General features: G+C 43.1%; 2 protein-coding genes across 8 annotated transcripts in view; one reads left to right on the top strand and one right to left on the bottom strand.

Annotated features, from left to right (window-relative positions):
* The window catches only part of SGCG (sarcoglycan gamma), a 42,280-nt gene extending 38,739 nt beyond the window's left edge, over positions 1-3,541 (top strand). For both annotated transcript variants that reach the window (XM_036493414.2, XM_012927035.2), the window contains exons 7-8: positions 2,077-2,200; positions 2,970-3,541. In XM_036493414.2, the coding sequence (XP_036349307.2) occupies positions 2,077-2,200; positions 2,970-3,143 (298 nt within the window). In that variant the 3' untranslated portion in view covers positions 3,144-3,541. The remainder of the gene's footprint in view (positions 1-2,076; positions 2,201-2,969) is intronic.
* A 3,143-nt stretch (positions 3,542-6,684) lies between these two features.
* The window catches only part of SACS (sacsin molecular chaperone), a 71,568-nt gene continuing 54,134 nt past the window's right edge, over positions 6,685-24,118 (bottom strand). For 3 of the 6 annotated variants that reach the window (XM_058670975.1, XM_004577581.4, XM_058670977.1), the window contains one exon: positions 9,143-21,998. In XM_058670975.1, coding sequence (XP_058526958.1) covers positions 10,441-21,998 — 11,558 coding nt within the window. In that variant the 3' untranslated portion in view covers positions 9,143-10,440. Of the gene's footprint in view, positions 7,042-9,142; positions 21,999-24,118 lie in introns of those variants that run through there. The other 3 variants (XM_058670978.1, XM_058670979.1, XM_058670976.1) reach the window with 2 other exon arrangements.

The following is a 24,118-nucleotide window of genomic DNA, read 5'->3' as shown; positions in this document are numbered from 1 at the left end:
CCTACAAAATTGGTTTTAAAAATCACAGCATAAAGGAAGGTGAGTCAGTTGTGAGAGAAATTCAATTTCATAACAGAAATACAGATTCCTAAGCAGATCAATAATGAGGAAGATGAAAAATAGAATGGCACAGTACAAAAGGACTTCAAAAAATTTGCAGAAAAGTGGAATTAAAGACAGCTTTGAGTGTCCGCTTTGTGGCGCGTTGGATGAATCCACCTCCTATCGTTTTGGCATCCCTTATCACAGCGTCAGTTTAAGAGCCCTGGCTGCCTCACTTCCGGTGGATTATTCTGGTCTTGATTGCTATTGCCTTTGGTGTCCTTTTTAGTATAATATGTTATGTTATGTATGTTATATGTTGTGTATAAACTAAAATTGAAATGTCAATGAGGTGGTCACAGAATGTGGTTAAGAACTCGCATTTATTTTTAACATATTGGTTACTCATTACTATGTCAATTAATTCCATAATGATGTAAATTTTCGCTGATGGTATGTTGGAGCTTTTACTTGACTGGGATGCTACTCTGCTGGCTCTGCCTTCAGACCAGAGAGGGTATACCTAAGAAGCCTTGAACTTGACTGGACAATAAGATGCTGGGCTGTGGTTATGCAACAAGGTGGAGGAATCCACCCTGGGGGGAGACTTTGGGGAGGGGTGGGGAGAATCCCAGTACCTATGAAACTGTGTCACATAATACAATGTAATTAATGAATACAATTTTTTTTAAAAAAGTATACTATGACTGGGAATTATACCAAAAAGGTATCATGTACATAGAGCACATGGAAAGAGAACACACATCTGATACTGATTGGAATAATAACCTCTATTTCATGTTTCTTACAAAATAAATAAGTCATGTGGCATTTAACTAAAAAAAAACTGTCACATAATACAATGTAATTAATGAATACATTTTTTAAAAAGCAATGGAAAACAAAATATTCAAAATGTCAAGTGAGAAACTAGCCAGCACAGAAGGACATCTGAATATGTCAGTTCTAGTTTTCTTTCAGATGAAAAGAAATTTTAAGATTTGATCTTTATTCTTAGCAAATAAAACTGACACTGGAAGGACACAGGCGAGTGCCGTTGTGTAGTCTGGGTTCTGCGGTGACTAAGCCAGCAGCTTGGTGCGCGGGCAGCGGGGCAGGTCAGGAAGCTTCCATCACCGCCTCCGCAGCGGAGGGGCGTTAGCTGTCCGTTCCCTCACCGAGTTCAAAGATTATCGAATTCCTTCTGGGAAGTGCTGTGCTAATACATTTAGAAGATAACTATTTGTATCATGAACTAAAGAAATCCAATCTGTTTTAAAAACTGGAGCATTTTTGCCTCTTGCTGATCTTCAAATATTTCAGCAGGATCAGTTTTTCAAACTGTTGGCTTGATCAGCAGAGAATCCTCCAAGCGATCACACTGTGCCATCCCCTGGGAACTCCTCTTCCCCAGGCAGCAGCGACAGCTAGGAACACTTTCCTGCCTGGAATCTGCTCGGTTCTCTTCCTAAGCTTCATCATGGAGATTCTGATCATTGTTACAAACACAAAATGTGCTAAGGCCAGCTTCCATTTCGTGATATTATCAATTCAGGATTTTAAAAAAAAAGAAATCTTGCCATCATTCACACACTCTTTCTAAAAAAAAAACCACAAAGTTCTAAAGCTGCAAACAAAACCTAAAGCTGAATTTGTATTGCCTCATGATCGTGTAACAAAGGCATGCGTTGTCCTTAAATCTCTTTTTGGTTTTTCCCAGACAGGCGTGCAAGTGTGTTTCTTAAATAAGTAAGTTGCAGAAAGTCATTCGCAAATGTATTTTCTTCTAGTGTGGGATGAGGAATTAAGCAGCACACAGGGTTAGGGCATTGTCATGTTTGTATCTGATTTTGGAGGCCCTGGTTTCCTCCTCTCATTACTGGGAAGTTTGTTTCTTCATTACTCAGTGGTTTCTGGATCTATGAATGTCTGCTGTGCAGTAGGTTAGCAGCCAGAAAAGACATGCAGACTCTGTGCGTTGAATGCTAAGCCCGGGTTGAGGAACTTTTTAGTTCTCGGATCTTTCGCACTCAGGCTGGAATCCCCGACGCGGAGTCTAAGCATGGATGCCCCCAGAGGAGTTCACATTGAGGCCCGAGCTGGGCAAGTCGAGGCCCTTTCCCAGATGGACATCGTCCTTCAAAGCAGTGACGGAACGGTAAGCTGACGGATCGATTGGATGTCGTGACCATATTTCTGCATGTCAAGTCCATCACGGTTTTGGCATTTTAAATTCGGGGTATGTTGTGACAGTACCTTAGGAAAGGCACAAGTGTACTGTAGGAAGCCGAAGGCAACTTGGCATTAGAAGAAGGGTTAAACAAACGTGATGTTATGTGTCAGATACAGAGAGCGGCTTTTTTGTTTTAATGGCATGGATGCTACAAAGCCACTTATTCTCAACACCTCCCCCCCAAAACAAAGACAAAAACCAAAACCAAAACAAAACAAAACAAAAAAACAATGAAAACCGCAACAGACTTTCAGAGCTTACAGAGCACAGATCTTGCCACTTTCTAGTGGAACAGCTTCTGTCAGTCTAACAATGTACCATCAGGTAACGAAACGTGGTCCTTTGCCAGCACCCAGAGTGTGCTGTTTACTCACCCAGAATAACATGTGAATGGAAGATGAAAATAAGTTTATTTTTTAAAAGTCAACTGCAATAAGGACAAAATCTGACAGTCCAAGTCTTCTAGAAATAAAACATCACCAATATAAACCGAAGTCATAATCAGGAAATAGAATGCATGTTACTTAACATCAATTGCTAGGACCTTATTTATTAAATACAATTCACATCACCCAGAAAACCAAGCATCTTAGGCACTCCAGAAGGAATCGGAGGGGTTGGCTTTAAACTGATTCCAGTCACACAGTTGTTGAATTCATTCCTCTTTAACGTCTCATCTTTTCTGCCCCCACAGCTTGTGCTTGATGCTGAAACGGTGTGCTTGCCCCGGCTGGTGCAGGGCACTCGGGATCCCCCTGGCAGTTCACAGGGACTCTATGAAATCTGTGTGTGTCCGGATGGAAAGCTGTATCTGGCTGTGGCAGGCACGGGCACCACGTGCCGGGAGCACAGCCGCATCTGTCTCTGAGCCCCTGCCTTGGCGCAGCCAGCTGGGAGCTGCGGATTCGAACCCTCACGCCTGGGGAGCCACATGGTACCCCAAAGGACGGAGACCAAAGATGACACTCAGGGGGAAGATGTGCCTTTCAGAGGACCTCAGCGTGATCGGAGGGGACTGCATGGTCTCACAGTATGTGGGTGGGAGTCACAGGGGTTGAAGGAACCTCAAAGCCATGTGCTTGGTCCCTCAGCATGGCCAATTCGCATCAAAACAAGAGACTTCTCTTCACCTCCCTCTTCGCATCCTGTACATGCCAATGTACAATGAAATGTGGAATTGTGTGAAATCAGTTATGATGTTCAAGCTTGGATTTCTAACTGCCCATAAATGTAGTGCCAGTCGCTATTAAATGACCCAAAAGTGTATGACGCTTCACTGATTATATCGCTCATACCTCAGCTCTTCACTTAGTTTGACACTTAAACTTTCCAAGAAAATCTTCAAGGTTTGAAGGGACTAAAGTTGATCTTACTTCCTTGGTTTTTTTTTTTTTTTTCAATTTTTTGATCCTTTTTTAAATTGGAAAGTCAGATATACAGAAAGGAGAGACAGAGGAAGATCTTCTGTCTGTTGATTCACTCCCCAACCAGCCGCAATGGCTGGTGCTGAGCCGATCCAAAGCCGGGAACCCGGAGCCTCCTCTGGGTCTCCCACGCGGGTGCAGGGTCCCAAGGCTTTGGGCCGTCCTCGACTGCTTTCCCAGGCCACAAGCAGGGAGCTGGATGGGAAGTGGGGCTGCCGGGATTAGAATCGGCACCCATATGGGATCCCGGTATTTACAAGGCGAGGACTTTAGCCGCTAGGCTACTGTGTCAGGCTCTGATCTTATTTTCAATATGTAGTCAATGAGGTAAGTCCCACAAAATTCATCATGCTTTCTATGTATCAGTGAGCAATAAAAATCAACCTACATTTCTCAAAGATTCTAGTGTTGAAGAATGTCTTACTTCCTTTAGTCCTCACAGCAAGTGTCTTTTGGGTAGGTATGATTTGGACCCAGTTACTATGGACAAAGGCTCAGTTAGGACAAGTCACAGGCCGCAAATTAACTACTGAAATTAAACCCAATTGTGACCTTAAACTTGAACGTGGCCACACTTACACTTTGAGAAGCTTTTCTGTGCTGTTTTATTCCCTGCAAAGAGTTATCTTGTGGTAACTGGAGAGATGGGGTGGAGCTCATATGACAAATGGCAAACCGGAAGCCCGAAGGGGTTGTTACGTCAACCAAGAACCAGGGGCAAGTGGGCAGTGGGATTTCTACCTATTCAGCCCCTGTGCTTCCCTCTGCACACGAGATCAGTGGTGGCACAGGATCCCATAGATGCAAACTCTGACAGCCTGCATCTGAGGACGTTTAATGCCAACTGGTTGCATAAGCTGCTACATGCCTGGTAAAGGAACACAGAACCCATGGAAACAGTTTCTGTGCAGGCCACTCTGTAAAATGCCCTGCGTCACAAAAGTGGTTAGACTTTTTTCAGCCATTGTTACAACAATCCCTCAACAGCTCAGCAGCATTTCAGCTTCCTGACTGTTGGATTGCCATCTCTGAACAGTCATTTCCTACAGTCTCAGAATCAAAGACACGCGGAAAAGCAAATGCCATGTCACCATCAGTGACACCGTCAGTGACACCGTCAGTGACACCGTCAGTGTCGTTTTACAGTTTCACAGCTGCCCAAGACAACACTTTGATCTTTCGATTTGCTGGTACAGAACAAACACTTGAAGATGTGAAGTTAAAACGTGGTGCTCCCCCAAGAAAGTAGGAGTGATTACAACTCTGACAGGCTGGTCGTTAAGTTCTGCAGCAGGGCGGCTTATGTTCATTATAAACGGATATTCACTGTTTCCATTGAGTTACGTCAATTTTCAAATTCAAGACTTTCACTCTATGACATTCCTGTTGTCATAGTAAAGCAGTATGCTCTTTTGTCACCGTTTCCTGTTTAATACTTGTGCAAAGCAAATCTCTTCAAGTTTGGTTGCCGTGACACAACAAACACCGCCAAGCATCAGTCCTTTGGTTTGGTCCTCACAGCACACATTCAAGAAGAGGGTGCTTAGGTGAGGTCAAGGAGAAGAGCCAAGAGGAAGCAGGAAGAACAGCAGCTTTTGAAGAAAAGATTTACATTGTTGCAACCTCCAGGTTGATTAGGATCCAGTCTTCTGCTACAAGCCAAGCTTTTACATGGAACTATATTCTAAAATGTATGACATTAACTTAGACACATAATTTAGTTTCTCAGGGAGTGTGTGCAAGGTCAGGATTCTGAATAAAACAACCGAGCGAGGGAAGCTGATTCTCCTATTAAGTGATTTAGATCACTGAATGCCGCTATTTTAGGGATCCAAACCATCACTCGCTCTTTTTCAATTTACAACTCAACTAAGTAGACATGAATCAAGAAGATTAAAGCCTAATTTTAATAGGAAACATTTGATTTACAGCAAAATCAATTTATTTGGCCATTGCAACTGATAAAATACAAACCTTTTTAGTTGTAAGCCTAATTATGGGTGCCCAACTCCCATAGCTAGAGAAGGAACACACACACACACAGGCTTTCCTTTGGGGGACAGCAACTGAGGAAGGACGTTCTCCCAAAAGGACAGATGCCCACACTGAGGCCTTCAGGGTTCACCTGCTGTATTAACTTTTTGTTCCTTTTGTACCCTCATCTGAAACATCATTCCTGGGGGCAGGCATTTAGCCTAGGGCTTAGGTCTTCATCCCACAATCAGGGTGTCTGAATTCAATTACTGGCTCCAGCTCAACTCCAGCTTTCTGCTGAAAATGCAGTTGGCAAGCAGCAGGTTATGGCTCAAGAGGCTGGGTTCCTGACTCCCACATGAGAGCCTGGGTCGCCAACTTCTGGCTTCATGCTGGTCCAGTTCTGGCATTTGAGGACACTGGGGGAGCGAACCAGCTGAAGGGAGTGCTCTGTTTCTCCTTGCTCTCAAATAAAAACAGAGAATCGCATCCCTTCTTCATTGCCCTGCACATATTTTACATGCATTGCCCTACAGATGTGTTGTGGTCTTGGCAGCCTGCGGGTCCACAGCACTGCCCACCAGAAGCACGTCTGATTGGATGGCCAGTGCAGCCTGGACTCCGAGTCTCCGGGGCCTGGGTTTGTAATCAAAGGTAAGTGAGGGGGTTTCCACAGGCACTTAACAACTGAAAGAGACAAACATGAGTCTTAAGCACATACAAACAATTTTTATTTTTTTAAGATTTAGTCATTTTTATTGCAAAGTCAGATACGTACAGAGGAGAAGAGACAGAGACGAAGATCTTCTATCCGATGCTTCACTCCCCAAATTGCTGCAACTGCTGGAGCTGAGCCAATCCTAAGCCAGGAGCCAGGAGCTTCTCCCAGGTCTCCCACACGAGTGCAGGGTCCAAGGCTTTGAGTCGTCCTTGACTGCCTTCCCAGGCCACAAGCAGGGAGCTGGATGGGAAGTGGAGCTGCCAGGATTAGAACCAGTGCCCATATGGGATCCTGGTGCGTTCAAGGCAAGGACTTTAACCACTGCACCATTGTGCTGGGCCCCCATTCTTATTTTTAAATGTATTTAATACCGGCTTCACTATTACATAAGGAGACTAATTTCCTAGCATTGGTCGCTCTGGGCTGTGGTTTGATTTCTAACCTTAAGGGAATGCCTGCCAGCCTTCTTCAAATAATGAAAGAACAGCACTACTTGGAGCCACTTCTCTCCAAACAAACTTACTAAACCAAAATTTCAAGAGCCTTCACCTTCAGCCTGTGGCTTTGGCTCCAGCTAGAGCCCGTCTGACCTGCGGCCTCCTTTCATGGATTCCGTTTTGCCAGTTCCTGTTGTCATAAGGCGACTCCTGGCCAAAAACAAGTAACACAGAAGATAAAAATACATATATAATAACCCTTTCAAGTGTGTTTTGTTGCTCTGGTAGCTTTCTGATTGATATAGTTCAGGTAACTAAAATCTTCTGTAATTTTGGATTTCTATGGTTGGGCTCCCTCTGCAAGACAGCTTTACCCCCCCACACACACCCCAACATCAGCCTTCCCTCCGCAGAACACCTGCCCCTCCTCCAGCAGGCTGGTGGCCAGCACCTTGGCACCGCTGGGACGATCCCCACCCTGCTCAGAAGAAGGGCTTTGCTTGCCTTCTCAAAAGGTCATTCTGCTCCCCGCTCTCCCTCCCCTGCCCAAATATCCCAGAAGAAACTGGTTCCCTCTCACTGCCTTAGTAGAAACACACACACATACACACACACCGACTTGCAGCTGGCCACTCACCTCTGTCCTATTTAAACCCTTACTTCAAAAATGATTAGTTCTCCTAACATTTATCTCTCACACACACACACACACACAGAACTTGTTCCAGCTCAGTTCCCTAGGATGCCCTGACCACTCACCTCTGCCCTATTTAAATCAAGCATAGTTCCTAATCATAGACATTCAGTCTTCTATGCCTGACTTCAAAAATGATTACTTCTCCTAACACCTACCAGCATTATATAAGTTACATATGAGATCTGCAAAACATTAAAACAGAAAATTGTCAACTGGCAGTCATGGAAACAAACCCACGATCCCAGGCCAGCGGGTGACCCGCCTCCCATTTGGTTGACCTTGACTTTAAACTTTGACCCAATCATTCTTGGTTTGTGAGTGTGTGTGTCTAAATTCCAACATTAAGAAATGATAGAATATATTCTAAGTGCTGGATTTCAGCTTCCAAGTAGCAAGTACTTTTATTAAAAAAAAAAGCCAAAACCCAGAATTTGGGCAGCCTGACGCTGAAGGCTTGAGCCTCGGAACAAAGAGGAGGGGAAGGGAAATCCTGGAGCCTATGAAATTGCATATGGAATAAGAAAAATCAATTAATTGAATTTAAAAAGGACAATCATAAAGTAACAGCAAAGCCAAAAAAAATGAACTCTTCGTATTTGTCAAAAAACAATGTGAATTCACTTCAGACACAGAGCTGTCCCCTGAAACGAACGACAGGAATTTGATGAGCTCCTCCACTGCAAAGCAGGAAAAACACATTTCCTGCACATTGTTTCTCAGGCACACATGGAGGAAACGGCTGATTTCACCCACCCTGAAAGTCAGCTGGAACGAAACATGTCCACGGCCAAGACAACCGAGCAACACCAATGTCAGCAGGCCACTCTTCCCTCATTTTATTTTACTATTTTAAAAAATTCATATATGTTTCAAAGTCCGAGTGACAAAGAGAGGAGGAAGAACAGATTTTTTGTCCTCTGCCTCATTCCCCAACATCCTCAGGTCAGCCAGGACTGGGCTAGGCCCAGGTCAGCAGCCTGCAACATCATCTGGTATTTCCATGCTGTTCCCAGGAATCCAACCAAGTCCTTGGGCCATTATGTGCTGCCTCCCAAGAGCACAAGCAGGAAGCTGGATAGGATGTGCAGTTGCCAGCACTTCATCCCAGGAACTCCAATTTGGGATGCTGGTATTCCAATAGGATGCCTAACCTGTGCTGCAACAACTGTCTCCTTCCTTAACTGTAATGTAAGCTCCCTGGAGGCAGCTCGCGCCTCATTAGCACACATGCAACATACACAGAAGCAGGTCTTCAAGCAGCACCTGTACCAATTCCCATTTACCTCTGCACAGTGAATAGACACACCTTCCTCTGCACATCCTGCCAAAAGGAAACCTTTCGACACACTCACCACGTCTACTGATCTTTTTACCTGAGAAGGGAGAGCAGCTGGAATTAAATCACAAGCAACTGATGAACCTAGTGTTTAATCTGCATTTGACATCCAATAAGTTATGAAAAAGAAACCTACTAGAATTCCAGCATGGAAATGCAGCAGAAAATTCTAACATTCCAAGTAAATGCACACACACATGCACACACTACTTAATATGCAACGATACCAAGTTTGATTTCCAATGTACTATTTCTCAGGAATAAACCAGTTACAAAGATTTCATATGTACATTTTGCTTTATTAAAATTATGGCACTTAATATAATAGCAGTAATAATTACATGATTTCACATCCAGAAGCAATACAGTTGTGGAGGTGCAGACATTCCTATCACCAATATAAGTAAAAAAGTTTTCATATATTCTGTAAGCCCTTAATTGCATAAAATATTACATTTAGCATCACTTACAGCCAATACACCTATATAAACTACCATTACTTTTTTTTCACATTCTGCAAAAAAAATGTGGAAGTAAATCAGTTTGATAAGACATTTGAGCATGATGAAAACCATGTGTCAGTTCTGAATTCATTCAAGGGAGAAATACAAGCTGAAACTCCTCTTTTATAAATTGCTGGGTACCATCACAATTATGTCAACAACTTTTAAAAATGTTTTTAACAAAAAATACCCTCAAAGCTCTTACCAAATATCCTGGGACAAAACTCATTATTTTTTTAACTGCAGCACCTTTAGACAACAAAAGATTGCATCCTGTCCAATCACACTGCATGGACTGTGGAAGACGCAAAGCAAGCATTCTAACAGTGGATAAATGCTGTTTGGTAAGCAATTTCAGGAACAATATTAACATCTGGTAGTAACTGCCACCATTCTGAGTTTTCCATGTAGTATCTTCATAAAACAGGAGCCTATAAACCTACGTGTAAAACACACAGAAAATAACAAAATACTTAAAATTGTAAAGCAAGTGCCGTCTTCACACTCTGATCAAGTAATATTCAGGATTACGTTACAATACTGTACCATTTTAAATGTGCTGAGCATTTAAGATGTAAAACGGCCACATATTCAAAATCACACCCAGCCAATCATAAAGCATCCAAGAAGATCCACAAACACGTGATAAACCCTGAAGATTTCATCTCACTTCTACAGTTAAACCAATGATATGTCCAGTGTTTCATTAGCTCCTTCAAAAATACCATGTTAAAAACATGAAATGAACCTCACTCCACCCAGCGCCATGAACTGACCTGACTGCTAAGCTTTGGCTGTATAAAGTGCAGTACAACCATGTGCCACCCCAATCACTCCAACAATTGAGTGATTTTTCAGTTTACCATCTTCCAAATAATTTCCTCTTAGATTCATTAAGGTATTCTGTTGGAATTCACAGTACAATAACCACAAAATCCTTGCAGAACAATGTGCAATGTGCTTCACAAGTCCTAGGTGAGTGACAATGCAGCTCAATGATGTACAGCAACTTGGGTTTGTGCTATAACACACTCAAGATCTGGCTCGGCATTTCTGTTTCCTTTAAATACTCTTCATACTTTTTGCTGTATAAAATTTTCAAGTTTTATTATGATACAGGCAGTACATTCCATCACCCTCATGGCAACCTCAGAAGTGAACCTGTCATTTGGGATCTGGGGGAAAGGAAGCAAGTCAGGGTATCTTGTTTTCAAACTGTCTACACCATAAGCCTCCAAGGTGTGAACATCATTTGTCAGCCCTTCAAGCTGCTGACTGTATTCCTCTATTTTCTGTGCAAGTGCCGTTGGTTTCACATCTTTGTCAGACTTGCCCCTCACCGCATAGTCGGCTGCAATCAGTGCTAACTTGGTAGAGAGGTAACACTTAAAGCACACCCACTCGTTGGCATTTTTATGGAGGTCATTCCGGGCAGCTGAGAAATTTGCTCGGGCTTGTCTTAACCATCTCCGTGCCTCAACAGGATTGCCAACCGACTTGAATGTGGGAGGCACAAAGAACCTTTGGGAGTAAGTCTGTCCACCTGAAGGAGGGCATTTTTCTTTATTTTGTTGTTGCCTTTCAGACTTATGGCTCGTGGCTTCCTGATTCCACGAAGTGTAAAACCTCTGAAACGAGTACTTGTCTGATTGGAATCGGGAGGCCGAGGTTGAAAATGTCCGTCTTGAGGCTCTGTCTGCATTTTGATCGAGAAAAGCCTGCTTTTCCAATCTGTTGATTTCATTCTGCAAATGCTTAAAAACTTCATTGGCGATGTCATGGTTCTCCGGATTTTTGTCAGGATGCCATTTCAAATACAATCGTCTGATAATCTTTTTCCGTTCTGACTCTGGAAGCTTCCAGGCTTGCTCCACTACCGATGTCACTTCTTTTAAGATTTCTGGTAAAGAATTCACCTTAAGCTTCTTGGGAGACTGATGCTTTGAAGATGAAGTTTTGTGGCTCTCTTTGCCAGGGAAAAGGGGTGGGATGCTTCGCAGACCAGGTGCAAGGAATTCTGTAGGGCTGGTGGGTGTCGAAGGAGCACTCTCCCTATTTTGAGAGCTTTCATCAGGCCTCGAAAACTTGTACAAATCAAGAGAGCTAACTATCTTGTACTCACTATAACCAATATCAATCTGGTAAATCTTTCCTAGAAAGCTAGAATTGTCAGCATCTTCCCTTTCAACTTCTTGCACAATAATTGCATACGTATACGTTGGCTGGTACGATCCATAGATATCACCACCTTCAGCATCAACAAGGTACCCAACATACTCTCCAGGGTAGAAAACATTCATTGGATCCATCAGCAGAGTATAATGAATTTCGGCAGGTATCGGGGTGCCAGGCATTGGAAGTTCCAGTTTGGATGGTTCTGAAGAGTCATATTTCACACCCAGACTGTCAAGCTTCTCACTGATCCTATAAATATCATTACATCCTAGCATCGCAATTAAATACGAAGTGTCAGAAATCAAATTGTCAGTTGCTGACTTCAGTGTCATCGCTAGCGCCAGCAAGAAGTTAATGTCTTTGCTGTCTGAATGTTGAATGTAGAGCAGGATGACCGCATTGCCAAATCTCTTCAGGAAAGCAAACGTTTCACTTCGGCTGTGGGGAATGGGATTAAACCCTTTAACCCTTAATGTTGTTTGAAGCTTTTCAAAACAGGACACTTTCAAACCTTCTCTTAGGGCTTTGCAAAGTTTTACGGCTTTTTCTTCATTGGCCAAGAAAGCGTTATCATTTTCATGCTTCATAATCCTGATCAGTCCCGTGATGAACTGCTCCGAAGACAAGAGCAGCTGCAGTCGTCCCTGAAGGGAACACAGGGCCCCAAACTGACACACCTTGGGCGTCTCCTCGTCTAACTGCTCTTCAAGTATGCTGCTCAACAGACGAGGGCGAAGCTTTTGTGGAAAGAGCATGATTAACTTTGTGTGGAAACCGTGGTCTTTCCCCAGGTAGCACTGACTCAGATCAACGAGCATTTGCACACCAATGTTTCCCTGGATCCTACTTTTATAGTGTGGTGCGTCATCAAACACCAGGATGCTTGACTTGACCAGTCTACCATCCTGGCTTGGGAGGTACAGAGCAAGGTCTCGTATGTTCTCAAGGTCACCCCTCACCTTGACGGAATCATTCTGTAGACTCTTGAAGAGCCCAGAAACCACCCTCTTAACTGTACGCATTTCATTAGGATCTAATTGTTTTCCTTCTGAGTTCTTGAATATGCGGCTCAGTACTTCCACGTATTGCTTAGTTGAAATAATGTCTTCAGTACCTAAGTGTTTGAACAACTGATGAAATGTGCCAAGTTCTAACGGAAGCTTGTACAAATAGGGCTTAAAATCAGATTCATACTCCAAGTTGATCACTACCTCCTCAGGCTTGAGAAGTTTCCAGCCATCTTCCACCATCACAAAAGCAACCCCCCGCAGCTGAAACCGGAACTCCCTTTTCTCTGCGCTGAGAAATTCATATATGCTCCTTAAGACCTTCGCTCTGGTTTTCACCATTTCTTCATCCAAAGTTGTCACATTGCATATGTTTCTGCAATTATTAATAACCTTATCAAGAGGGGGGTCCAGGTTCACGTTAAGCATACTTAGAACTTGCTCAAGCTGCTCTTGTGGACCCAGGTCACTGCCTTCTTGTTCTCTGATACTCAAGGGTGTAGCTTTCTCTGGAAGAATAGGGCAAGATGTCCATAAGAGCTGCAGCACATCACACTGCTTGAATTTGGGATTTACCTGTGCTCCGTTGAATTTTATGAGAGGAAGTGTTCCATTCACCTCTTGGTACTGAGGATGAAATCGAATGTATTCAGCAGGAGCCCGCTCGGGACATAAGAAAGGTATTAAAGATAGTTCTTTCAGAAAGTTACCAGATAACAAATCCATTCGTTCTTGGAATATATGATGGAGAAGAATGTCAACTGTACTTTGCAGTGTTTCCTTAGTCCAGTTTTCTGTATTAGCTCTCACACTGATCTCTTTAGCAAACTGCAACAATTGCTGCTGTGAAAGTATGTATTTTAGTCCAATATTTCGTAAGAATTCCACCCAGGATGTCATAAATGCAACGTGATTCTTGGGTTTTATAAGGTGCTCCAATTTTTTAAAGAAATCTTTCGGAATAAATAACTTTTCAGGAAGCATAACCTCAAAAACTCTCACAGTTCTGTCATAGAAATGTTTTGCTTGTTTTAGTCGGCTGTTGGCGTCATGGATTATTAACAAACCTTCCAGTTTTTCAAAAAGCTGTTCTTTCATCTCTGATACTTCCTCAACATTTGATAATCGATTCTTCAGATAGATCAAGTGCTCTATTTTCGCCTCATAGGAGAGATTTTCAATTTTGGGTAAGAGGTGTTTCAAGTACACTTCCAGATCATCCACAGGCACACAGCCCAGCACCTCATACAGCTCCTTTAAATGCACCTTCTCCTCCAGAAACGCAGACGCCGACGACTGCGTCCACTTCTCCACCTCCGCTGCAGGGATGCTCTTGGTAAGCACGTAACAGGTCCCGAATTTTGCGATGCTAATATAGCGACCGCTGATGGATTTGTAGCATGGAAGAGACTTCAAAATTTTTATATCCTCTTGGGACATCAAGTGACTCAAACTGCAGTTGAAATACATCAAAAGTGCTTCGAAGTCACTTTCCACTAGTTTCTCGGTTCTAAATGTTGATGTTTGCACCATGTAATGCAGAGCCTTCAAAATGCTCGTGGGGCTCTCTATGTTTGCTGTGTGAGAAGACAGCAGAGGAACAAACGCACTGTCTTTGGAGCAGATTTTGTTCAAGGCAAGCTGGATGCAGCCGGCTTTCATCAGAGCATGAAAAATTTTATCACTCTGGGCATTTGGAAACACTGCGATGTGCATAAGGCTTAGCGGCAGTAAAACATCACCTTCAGGGACCACAAGCTGATTGGCCGAAACAGTAAACTTTGTTCCAGGCAGCAAGGCCCAGTCTTTCAGGGTCTCAACCACAACGTCAAACATTGGTTTTGTGTCCTCCTGATCTTCTTTCACACTTACAGATTCACTGATAAAATGCCATGCATTCTTAAGCCAAGATTCACTTGCAAAATTGTCTTTCCACTTTGTACAATTTTTGGTCTTATATTCACGAGGCAACACAGAGGATAACAAATCAGCAAAGCTGGAAATGTCAAATACTTTTGCCACTTTACTGTTCAGTAAAATGTTACTGTATTTCAAATACAAGGTATTCATAAACAAATCTTTGCGGGACGGAATCAGTTCATGGTATGTTGTCAGGAACTTGGATCGCTTTGCATCAAACGTTTGCAAAACACTGTCCAGCGTAATCAGAAGGGGCAGGCCTTCCACTTCAATCTCATTTTCTTCAGCATCCTTAAAACAATAATCAACTAGAAGCTTTAAGCTATGAAAAAGTTTTAGGTTCGTCTGCTGAAGACGACAAGGCAGCTTCCCGATATGGCAATTGGTGTCAGGCGAGGAAAACGTCATTAGAAAAGATCTGACATCAGCAGGGGTCACATAGCTAACAGGAATATCGGCATCTATAAGACAGTGGTAAAGATTGGCAGTTTCATCACAATTATACACCAAGTTGAAGCCAATTTCTAAAAGCAGATGCTTCAATCTGTAGACATTCTCTGCCACTGTTTTCCGTGTCGTGATATTATAATCTGCATTTTTAAGATGCTGTAATTCATCTTGTAGCAAATTGTCAAAAAATGGTCTGGTTTTATTTGACGTTGACATATTAATCCAAGTAATTATAACTGCAGAATGCAAATCGGAGCCATCAATATTTGGAGCCCGGACAACAGGTAAAAGACGCTTCATGTCTTCGTGAATACAGCTATAAAGCGCCTTCACCAGGCAATATAAATCTGGCTGCAAATCAAGCCTGTTCACTGGGAAGAATGATAAGAATTTCTTCAAAGTGTCCTTTACCACATGAATAGGCGTGTTCTGTAAAACAGACAATGTTGGGTCGGATCCAGGGAAGTAGCGCTTTTTTAACTGTATTAATAATTCCACATAGGCAGGAGCTATTAATGCTGTCATTAAGCTGTTATTCCAGTCACTTCGGACCCCAACTCCATTATCATCACGCCACAGGTTTCTTCTGGCCGAGTCGAGCGCAAAGTGGCCATTCACGTGAAATGGCAGTCCCGTCTCCAAAGACAGAGGCAAAAAACAGAAGGCCCGGTGAGGCTTTTTATAGTTATGAGTGATGCAAGCGGCGACTCCACCTCGAGGGAAAAGGGTAATATCTTGGTTCTTGTGAGCTGATATAACACTTTTAGATACTTTGTCCATGCTTGAAAAACCAGCCCTATTACAAATCAGCCACGTAGTGAGATTTCCTTCCGAGTCCTCGGTATCCATAGTGTAGGTTATCTGTTGGACTGGGATGTCTTTGAGCTGCCTCTTTTTAGTAACGCTGTCAATGACAGAGGCATGAAACTGTTTCCTTTTCAATCTGTCTCCATCAGTAATTTTACCCTTGACCGAATACAGCACATTGAGAGCTCCTGTACCTTTGTCTATTTCACAAATAGAAATTTTCTCCATATGATTGAGAAACATGAGAAGTTCTGCCCCATCTGAGCGTAATTTGTCCAAAAGATTCTGGACCATCCTGTCTGATGACGGGACAGAGGAGATTTCTGAAACTTTGGCCATTTCTGTATTACGAAGAGGAAATCTGAACATGGTGCAGTTTTCGAGCTTAAAGTGGGTTCCCAAGTAAAGATCCAGAACATCGGAGAACTGTGTCCTGAAGTCCGCATCTAGATCTCTAAACATGCGCCCAGGGCTGACCGATGTGGCTCCCGGTGCGTATCGCGCATGAGGATCAAAAATACACAGGATGTCATTGCCAGAAATAAAAGAAGGGCAGTCTGTAATATGGTACACAGAGTTGAATCCTATCCCATACTGTCCGGTTTTGCAAGGATTCCCCTCCTTGGTGCCTTTGCCGAGATTCTGGATCCCTCTCACATCATCCTCTGTGAAGGGCTGGTTGTTGTACACACACAGAGCTGGCCCTTGCAGTGGGGCCCACTTGTCATCAAATATTCGATCAACCGGATGCTGTCTAGGATCAAACACAAAACAGATTTCGGTAGCTTTGGCGTCATCAGCATTTTGAAGAAGCTCTTTCAGCATTTCCTTTTCTGAAGGATAGGCGTTTAGGATGCTCTTAATTCTGCTGGTTAACTTTTCTTTCTGTCCAAATTCCGTGCCAAGCGTCGTAAAGCAGATGTTGGAGGCATACCTTTCTAAGGCCTTATGTCGCTTTGGTATTGCTCCTAATTTGACGGCTACCTCCCGGGGTATGTCAGCGTGACAATATTTTACAGTGGTGTCCTTTACTTTTATCCAGGGACAGTCATTGTAGCAGAGTGATTTAGCAGGGAGGAGCGTAAGGTTCGAATCTGGCAGCAGTATTTTGCCATAATTTTTCTCACAAAACTCTTGTTTCTTTTCTCTGATGAGGCTCCATATTCCTTCGCTGATGATTCTTCGGCAGAGCTGGAAATTCTCCTCGGTTATTTGCTTCGTTCCCCTTTCTTGATCAATGCGTTCTAAAACAAGAGCAAAATCTTCCACTGTAAATGCCTGCCTCACACCCACACTTTCAAAAAGCTCACGGAAATTATTTTTGTATTTATTGGGCAGCTGATACAGGTACGGTGCTGCTTCAAAATTCAAATGGAAAGAAACTTTTTCTGAGTCAACGTAAGCGTTCTCAACGAGAATGAAGCGAGAGGATTTTAACTTCTCGATGATGGCTATCTTAGTGCCCTCATTCTGCGTCATCGCCTCGTGCAGGTACTTGTAGCAAGCGTTGGTGATATTCTCTTGGTACAAGGTAACTCCGTCATCAACTGATTTTGCCACTTCTCTCAACTGGCTTACAACCAGATCCACTGTCGGCTTCTTAAGCAATCCCAAAAACTCTTTCACAGCCAATGACACTGAACCGCAGCCTCGGAAGGAATGAGAATTTTCATTGAGAATTGGTTGCAACAGACAAACTATATCTTGATACTCGGCCGTGTAAAGGGCAGTCGCAGGGAACATGGTTTCCGGCTGAAAACTATTACCTTTCCAGTCCAGAGAAAAACCTGCTGGTTTTGTCAGAAATGGCAGGAAGGGAATTGTTTGATATTTTGCAGCAAAATCCTTTGCTCGAGGGTCCCTTATTTTCAACTTCTCATCGATGAGACTCAGCAGGATGCTGCTTCTTAAGCAAGCAGCAGCGTGGTCACGTGTATTGATTTCAGCCACAGATTCTGCTCGCTCCAGCATGTCATCCCACAAAATATCATCTTTCGCCATGCCCAGCTGCACGAGTTTAATCAGAATGATAGGATTGAGATAGTCCTGAGTTGAACCATACGGGAACCGTCCATCTTTGGTATCGAACAGCTTCGCAACCCGTCCTTCGGGGTGGATCAGTCTTGACGGCACAACCAAAGGATGCCCCTCCACGGAGCAAGGGATACATGGAGTGACACGAAGAATTCCCGAGAACTCATCGATTTTTTCATTTAGAACATAATTCATTAAAGGATCTCTAAGTTCTGCTTCAATCTCTTGAATGTTTGGGAAAAACACTTCTGAAAAGAACTGTTGCTCTGAAAATGTGTTTTCGAGCAATATCTGTCTGCAGCCAGCTTCTTCAAACCCTAATTTTACTGAAGAAGGAAGTTCAACGGCACAAAGGTTTTTGGACCCAGTCTTCTTGAGATATTTCAAAAATATCTTGAAGGCTGCTGGGCCGACGTCTCTTCTCTTCAATATAGAGTCATCCAGAAATCTCACATTCTTCATGGAAACCCAAGCAGACCCATCAGAAAAGACTCTTGTCAACTCCTTCCCTTTTCCATGTGCTATGTCTTCATAGAAGCCTTGACAAATGACAGAAAAATCATCATGCACCGAGTCGGGATCGGGCCACACTGCATAGTAAGTGTAATCGCTTAGCTCCCCGCTCGTGGCCATGTCCCGTAAGACACTGAGGGCCTGTAAGTAAGCTTTCACAATCACGTGCCTCATGAATGTGCTATTCCAGCGGCCCTTTGTATCTGTCTTCCAGATTTCTTTCCTATTTGAAGTAACAGCAAAGCATCCATTGATGTGAACGGGCAGGCCTGTCTTGATTCGCAGAGGTAAATAGCAAAACACCTCTCCAACATGGGGTTTTACGGTCCACTTCTGGTCCTGCATCTCAGATAGGAGAACTCCTACAGCCCCACAAGGAACCAGTCCTAGTCTTCTTCCACTTTCACTCAGGGAAAACTTCAGAGCCTCTCCCGTATCCATGCAGGAGCTCAGGAGCCACGTGGTACACTCGACGGTTTTTTGTGGCAACTCATCTGATGGCTTTTTGGATTGGCCCGACTTAGCCATTTCGAAGAGAGAAGCTGGGTCATCCTCTGGACCTCTGAACAGGGGCGACTGTAAATCAGCAATCCGCCTGAAGACATGGTGAAATTCTTCAACCGTGATCTGAAGAAGGCAAGATGCCTTCGGGGGCTCGGCGATGGGCTTCTTATTACTGCTGCTGCAAGTCTTCATGAGCTTAGCAGCTTCTTTCAAAATGCTCAAGACAGGTGCAGTCAATGCTTTAGAAGAGCAGACCTTCTTTTTAATTACGACTGTGTCTTGTGCTAAGCTGGGATTCGCTTCTTCAATTTTCAAGTACTTCAAATACATGGAGTTCACGCTCTGAGTGAAAATGATAAGCCTGTGGCCACAGAGGCTAAACTCATCCACAAGAGAGTAGATGTCCGCGGTATTGTAGCAGGTGCTACTGATTTCACTCACTTTTGCTTCCTGCTGAGTTCTAAAGGACAGTCGGAAAAGAGTTCCGTGGTAGCTGTAAGGCGCTTCCACAGTCAGAGGTAACTGACAACCAAACACATCAATGAAGGGTTTGAACTGATTCGGAAATTTCCTAAGTCTTTTCTGTTGTTTACTCCAATTAATTTTGATCCCCGGATTAGACTTGTCTTTAATGTGTTTACTAATATGGTTTATGTTCGGGTCAAACATTATCATGAATTCTCGACTCATAATGATGGGGATGTCAGTGAGATGGTACACAGAATTAAACCCGAGACCAAATTTCCCAACTTTGTCAACTTCTGCCCTTTTTAATGATTCTCCTAACCTGGTTATGTTCACAAAATCTGAATCTGAGAATTCCGAATTATTGAATGACCACAAAGCAGGCCCGTGGCACGCTGCCATCCCCGGGTCCAGGAGGTTCTCTCTGATGTCCATGTTCCTTCTCATGTCGATCAGGAAGCTGCACTCTGTCGCATCTGCATCATCAGCATTCTGAAGCAGTTCTTTAAAAATGTCTGACACGGAAGGGTACTCTTCCAGAATATTTTTAATTCTGACAGTCAGAGGTTCTCTCTGCCCTGACTGCTCGAACCCCATGTTCTCAGGATTGATCAGTCGTGTGCTGAGACATGGAACTTTCAGCCACTCTGCAGTTTTCATGGGTATGTCCTCATGCACCAAAATGATTGGTTCCACTGAATCCTCCAGTAAGTCATTCAAGTCATCCACTTTGATGTCACAGTAACAGCATTCATGAATCGGCTTCATGATAAGCTTAGAAGGGTTCTTGCTGTGATGGACAGGAACGGGTGTATTGGGGCTCGCTGGAATCTGATTGCTATACAGCCATCTGATGATATTCAACATCAGATGAAGATTTTGTTTGCTTTCTTGTTCACTGAGATCTTGGTCACTTCTGAGATACACCTTTTGAATGACCATGGAAATATGATCCGATGTCAACTCCTCTATTGAACCACAGACTTTGAACAGCTGATGGAATTTTGCCATAGTTTTTGGCACATTGTGCAAATAAGGCTGGAGGTCAAGGTCGTGGGTTGGTTTTATCACAGCCTGGGCGAGGGGACAGAATTTTTTGCCTGTCCAAACCCACGGAAACTTTAAGGCTCTGAAAGACTCTTTCCCTTCATTTAAATGATCATGCATGAATCCATAAACTTCAAGCAGAATATGCTGGAATTGGTAGTAGTCTTCATCACTAAAGGTATTTGAAGAATACCAGTCAACTACAGTTTTAAAGTGTTTCAAAACAGCACTGATGCTAGGCTTTGTGAAGATGCCTAATGCCTTTTCCAAGTTTACATGGATGCTTTCAACAAGAGGAAGTGATGAGCCAACGAGAATAGCGTGGGTGACGTCACACATATCCGGTGGTGCACAAAGGTGACAGGCGTCTCCCTTCCAGACCAAAGAGCCAGGATAATTTGGAGGCCTGTCCTTGCAGGCTGGGACCCACTTGATTTTCTTCAGTGTTACCTTTCCTTCAGGTGACTGCAACAGCGCAGGATTCTTATTCAACACATATAAGAGTGTTTTGGCTTTCTTCAGAAGAAACTCTTGGTCCGGACAAGAACTTGCTTGTAAGGCTTCAATATGTTTTGCCACCTGCACAACATCTTCCTCTTTCAGGCTGGCTTCATTTTTTAAACCAATCTGTCTCAAAGAGTGAAGGATATCCGGTGACGTAAAGTCTGAGGGTGGAAAACAGATTTCCTCTTCATTGTAAAAGAGATCCTTGAGTACCGCGATGTCGGGATCGAAGAGTTCACTAGCAGAAACCACACGGTCCTGGGAAATCGGAATGAACCTTAAGGGCATTAGCCAATCGAGAACATTGGGATTCTCGTTTTTAAGAGAAGACAGATTGTCGAGAATCCATAACATGAGGTGTGTTACCTCTTCATTTGAATAAAATGCATTTTCAATATCTTTCAAAACAAGCTTCAAGCAGCTAGTGGTCTTTAACTTCTCTATTTTCAACATGTTTGCCAAGCGAATGGTGGCCTCATCACTGCTGTCTATCACCGCGATGGAAAGCCGCAGATCTGGTGGGAGCTTGGCGGTATGGTGCAAGACCTTGCAACCTTTCAGTTTTGTGTAAGAAGAAACGCCCTGACCGGGTGAATGGTTAATTCGCTTAAATATTGTCAATTCTTGGATTATTCTTTTCTCTTTTTCACTGCTATCAGACAGGCTAGCTAAGAATTTCCTCAGAGCATCTTTGTGTGTTGGAAGTAGTGATGCTATCTGATTACACAATTTCTGCAATGGCATCTTCTCCATGATCTGCAAAATGGCACTTGGCAATGGTGAGTGGATATATTTTTTAATAAGCGGATGCTGTATTGAGGAATCCAACTTTTTAAGGACAATCCCTCCAAGTTTGTGGACAATGTCTGCTAGGAATTCCGGAAGTTGTGCTTCAGATTCATCATCTAACATGACTACTGAGGGAATCCGGAGTCTAATGAGCTCCACGCATGTCTGACCCTCCTCGAGCGCAGTTCTCGGGATCAGTGGCATCTCATCAAATCCAGTCAAATCCTCAGAAAAATGGATATAGAGGTTCTTCCAAACCATCTTCAGCCATGAAACAGGTGGGTGATTTCTGTCCTCGTCAGATGGATACCACTGAACAATCAACTCTCTGCCAGGCCAGAATCCATTCATTACTTCTTTGATAAGACGTGCAAATCGTTCTGGATTTAAAAGCTGTAGCTGAGTGCATGGTCTTCCTGGAAATCATATACATATATATAAATGTTATAAAGACATACAATTCTCAGATAATACAAGCAGTAGTAAAAGCTGCTTTTAGAGTTCTAAGTACGTGCCGAAATTCAGCACAACTGGGTAACACAATCCTCAAATAATCATACTTTATGCATAAATCTGTATTTATAATAACCTATGGAAGAAATAATTCTCTCTGGAGTGTTCACATGAAGTGTGTACAGAGAGTTCACAGAAAAGGCATATCATAATAAAACTACACATGGATTAAAGCAAGTTCTTTGCTTTGCTCTACACCAAAAGAAACATCTCAATTTATTCCCTATAAATTTTTTCAAGTTCCCTCTTATGAAATAAACATATAAGATGCACGTAAATGTGCTAGTAGGGAATGCAACACCCGACCAGCACTCCTCCCACTGGTTTAGGTGAGGGACGAGAGTGTGATGGGCAGAGCCGGGGAGAGCTGCGATACTCATTGGTTCCAATAGAGGTCGGGGCTCAGAAGAGAACCAACCCAGGGGTTAAAACCATCAGCTGATCGGAGTGATGGACGGTGGCGGGCACTGTGCTTACTAGTAGTACATGTAGGAGCCTGGACTGGGAATGCCTCAAAGTTTTTTTAGGGGGATTCCCATGAACAAAATGGAGGAATCAAAGCATTAATCAAAAAAAGATGGAAAATGGAGTAGATGAATCAACCACCTCAGCTTTATGCTTGCAGCGAAAAACTGGACAAGGGGAAACCCTAAGACGGACTATGTCAATCAGTGGACTCTGCACCAGCCTCATCATACCTGGACTGTTGCTGATGATATGTTGGAGCTTATAATTGATCGAGGTGACGCTCTGCTGGCTCTGCCTACAAACCTGGGAGGGCCTCCCTAAGAGGCCGTGGAACTTGAACTGGACAAGTGGGATGCTGGACTCTGTATGGTGTAAACTTTTAATTAGGGAAACTCAACGGAACTTGAGCTGTGGTTATGCATCAAGGTGAAGGAATTCATGATGGGGGAAGGGTTTGGGGTGAAGGGGGGGGAATCCCAGTACCTATGAAATTGTGTCATGTAATGCAATGCAATTAATGAATAAATGAATATTAAAGAAAAAAAAAGAAAAAGAAAAAAAAATAAAATAAAAAAAAAGAAAAAGGCAAAAAAAAAAAAAAAAAAAGCTCTCAGAGTCAGCAGATGAATCCATTTGAAAAACAACATGTGGTGCTTATCTGTCACAGACAAAAGCACCAAAAACACTGCAGATAAAGCTTAAACACCTCTTCATGTGAAGGAAAAACGGGATAAACAAGGCCAACCTGAATTGTTTCCTGTGCGATTTCCTGCTGCCAGGGGCAGAAAGCAGGGTGTGACATCAGGGCACAGTGGGGGATGTCTCGGCCTCAGCCGACCAACGCCTTCTGCAGCTGAGGCAGGAAGAGGTCACCAATGCTTCAACCACTAATGATGTGCATAAGTTAGGGGTCATTTAATCCTTCTGGAATTGACCTATCTGGAAAAGCAATGGGGATGCCCTTCTAGTACTCTGTAGCATACCTAAATGGGAAGCTCACCACAGCTTCTCCAAAGAAGCACTTACCTGGCTATTAATGATTTATCACAAATTAGCGTGTGTTCTGCAGAACAGCTGCAGGGACCAACAAGGAAGCATGTGGAACAGTGCTGCAAAGGCTGGGTCACTGCCCACCAGAGCGACTCCACTGTCGGACATTTCGTACGTAAGGACACCAAAAACACACTGAGACTGAAAACAATATTGTCTTTCTAAGCGCATGTTTTTGTTCCGGAGTCTTTACATATTTAGAACATCAGCAGGAACAAAATAACAAAAGCTTGAGAAGGTGTCAAAACCAAAGCTGGAACAGTTTCAGCTTCTACACAGTGCAACTGATGTTAATGCAAGCAGTAACATTTAAGAAATTTTAACTTCTTGTGAGTAGTCTGACTAATGTATTGATTCTGGTTTATGAAGTCCACTAAAATACTTCTGCAAAAACACTCTTTTAAAACATTAAATTGTATGAACTATAGTAGAGTGAATAACTATTAGGCAAGGCAAGGATATAAAAATACTAAAAAGTTAGAAATTAAAATGCAGAACATTCAGA

The sequence above is a fragment of the Ochotona princeps genome, chromosome 12 (assembly GCF_030435755.1).
Source record: "Ochotona princeps isolate mOchPri1 chromosome 12, mOchPri1.hap1, whole genome shotgun sequence".
NCBI classification, from domain to species: Eukaryota; Metazoa; Chordata; class Mammalia; order Lagomorpha; family Ochotonidae; genus Ochotona; species Ochotona princeps.
The sequence above is the reverse complement of the archived record's forward strand: the minus strand, read 5'-3'. Positions and strand labels throughout refer to the sequence as shown.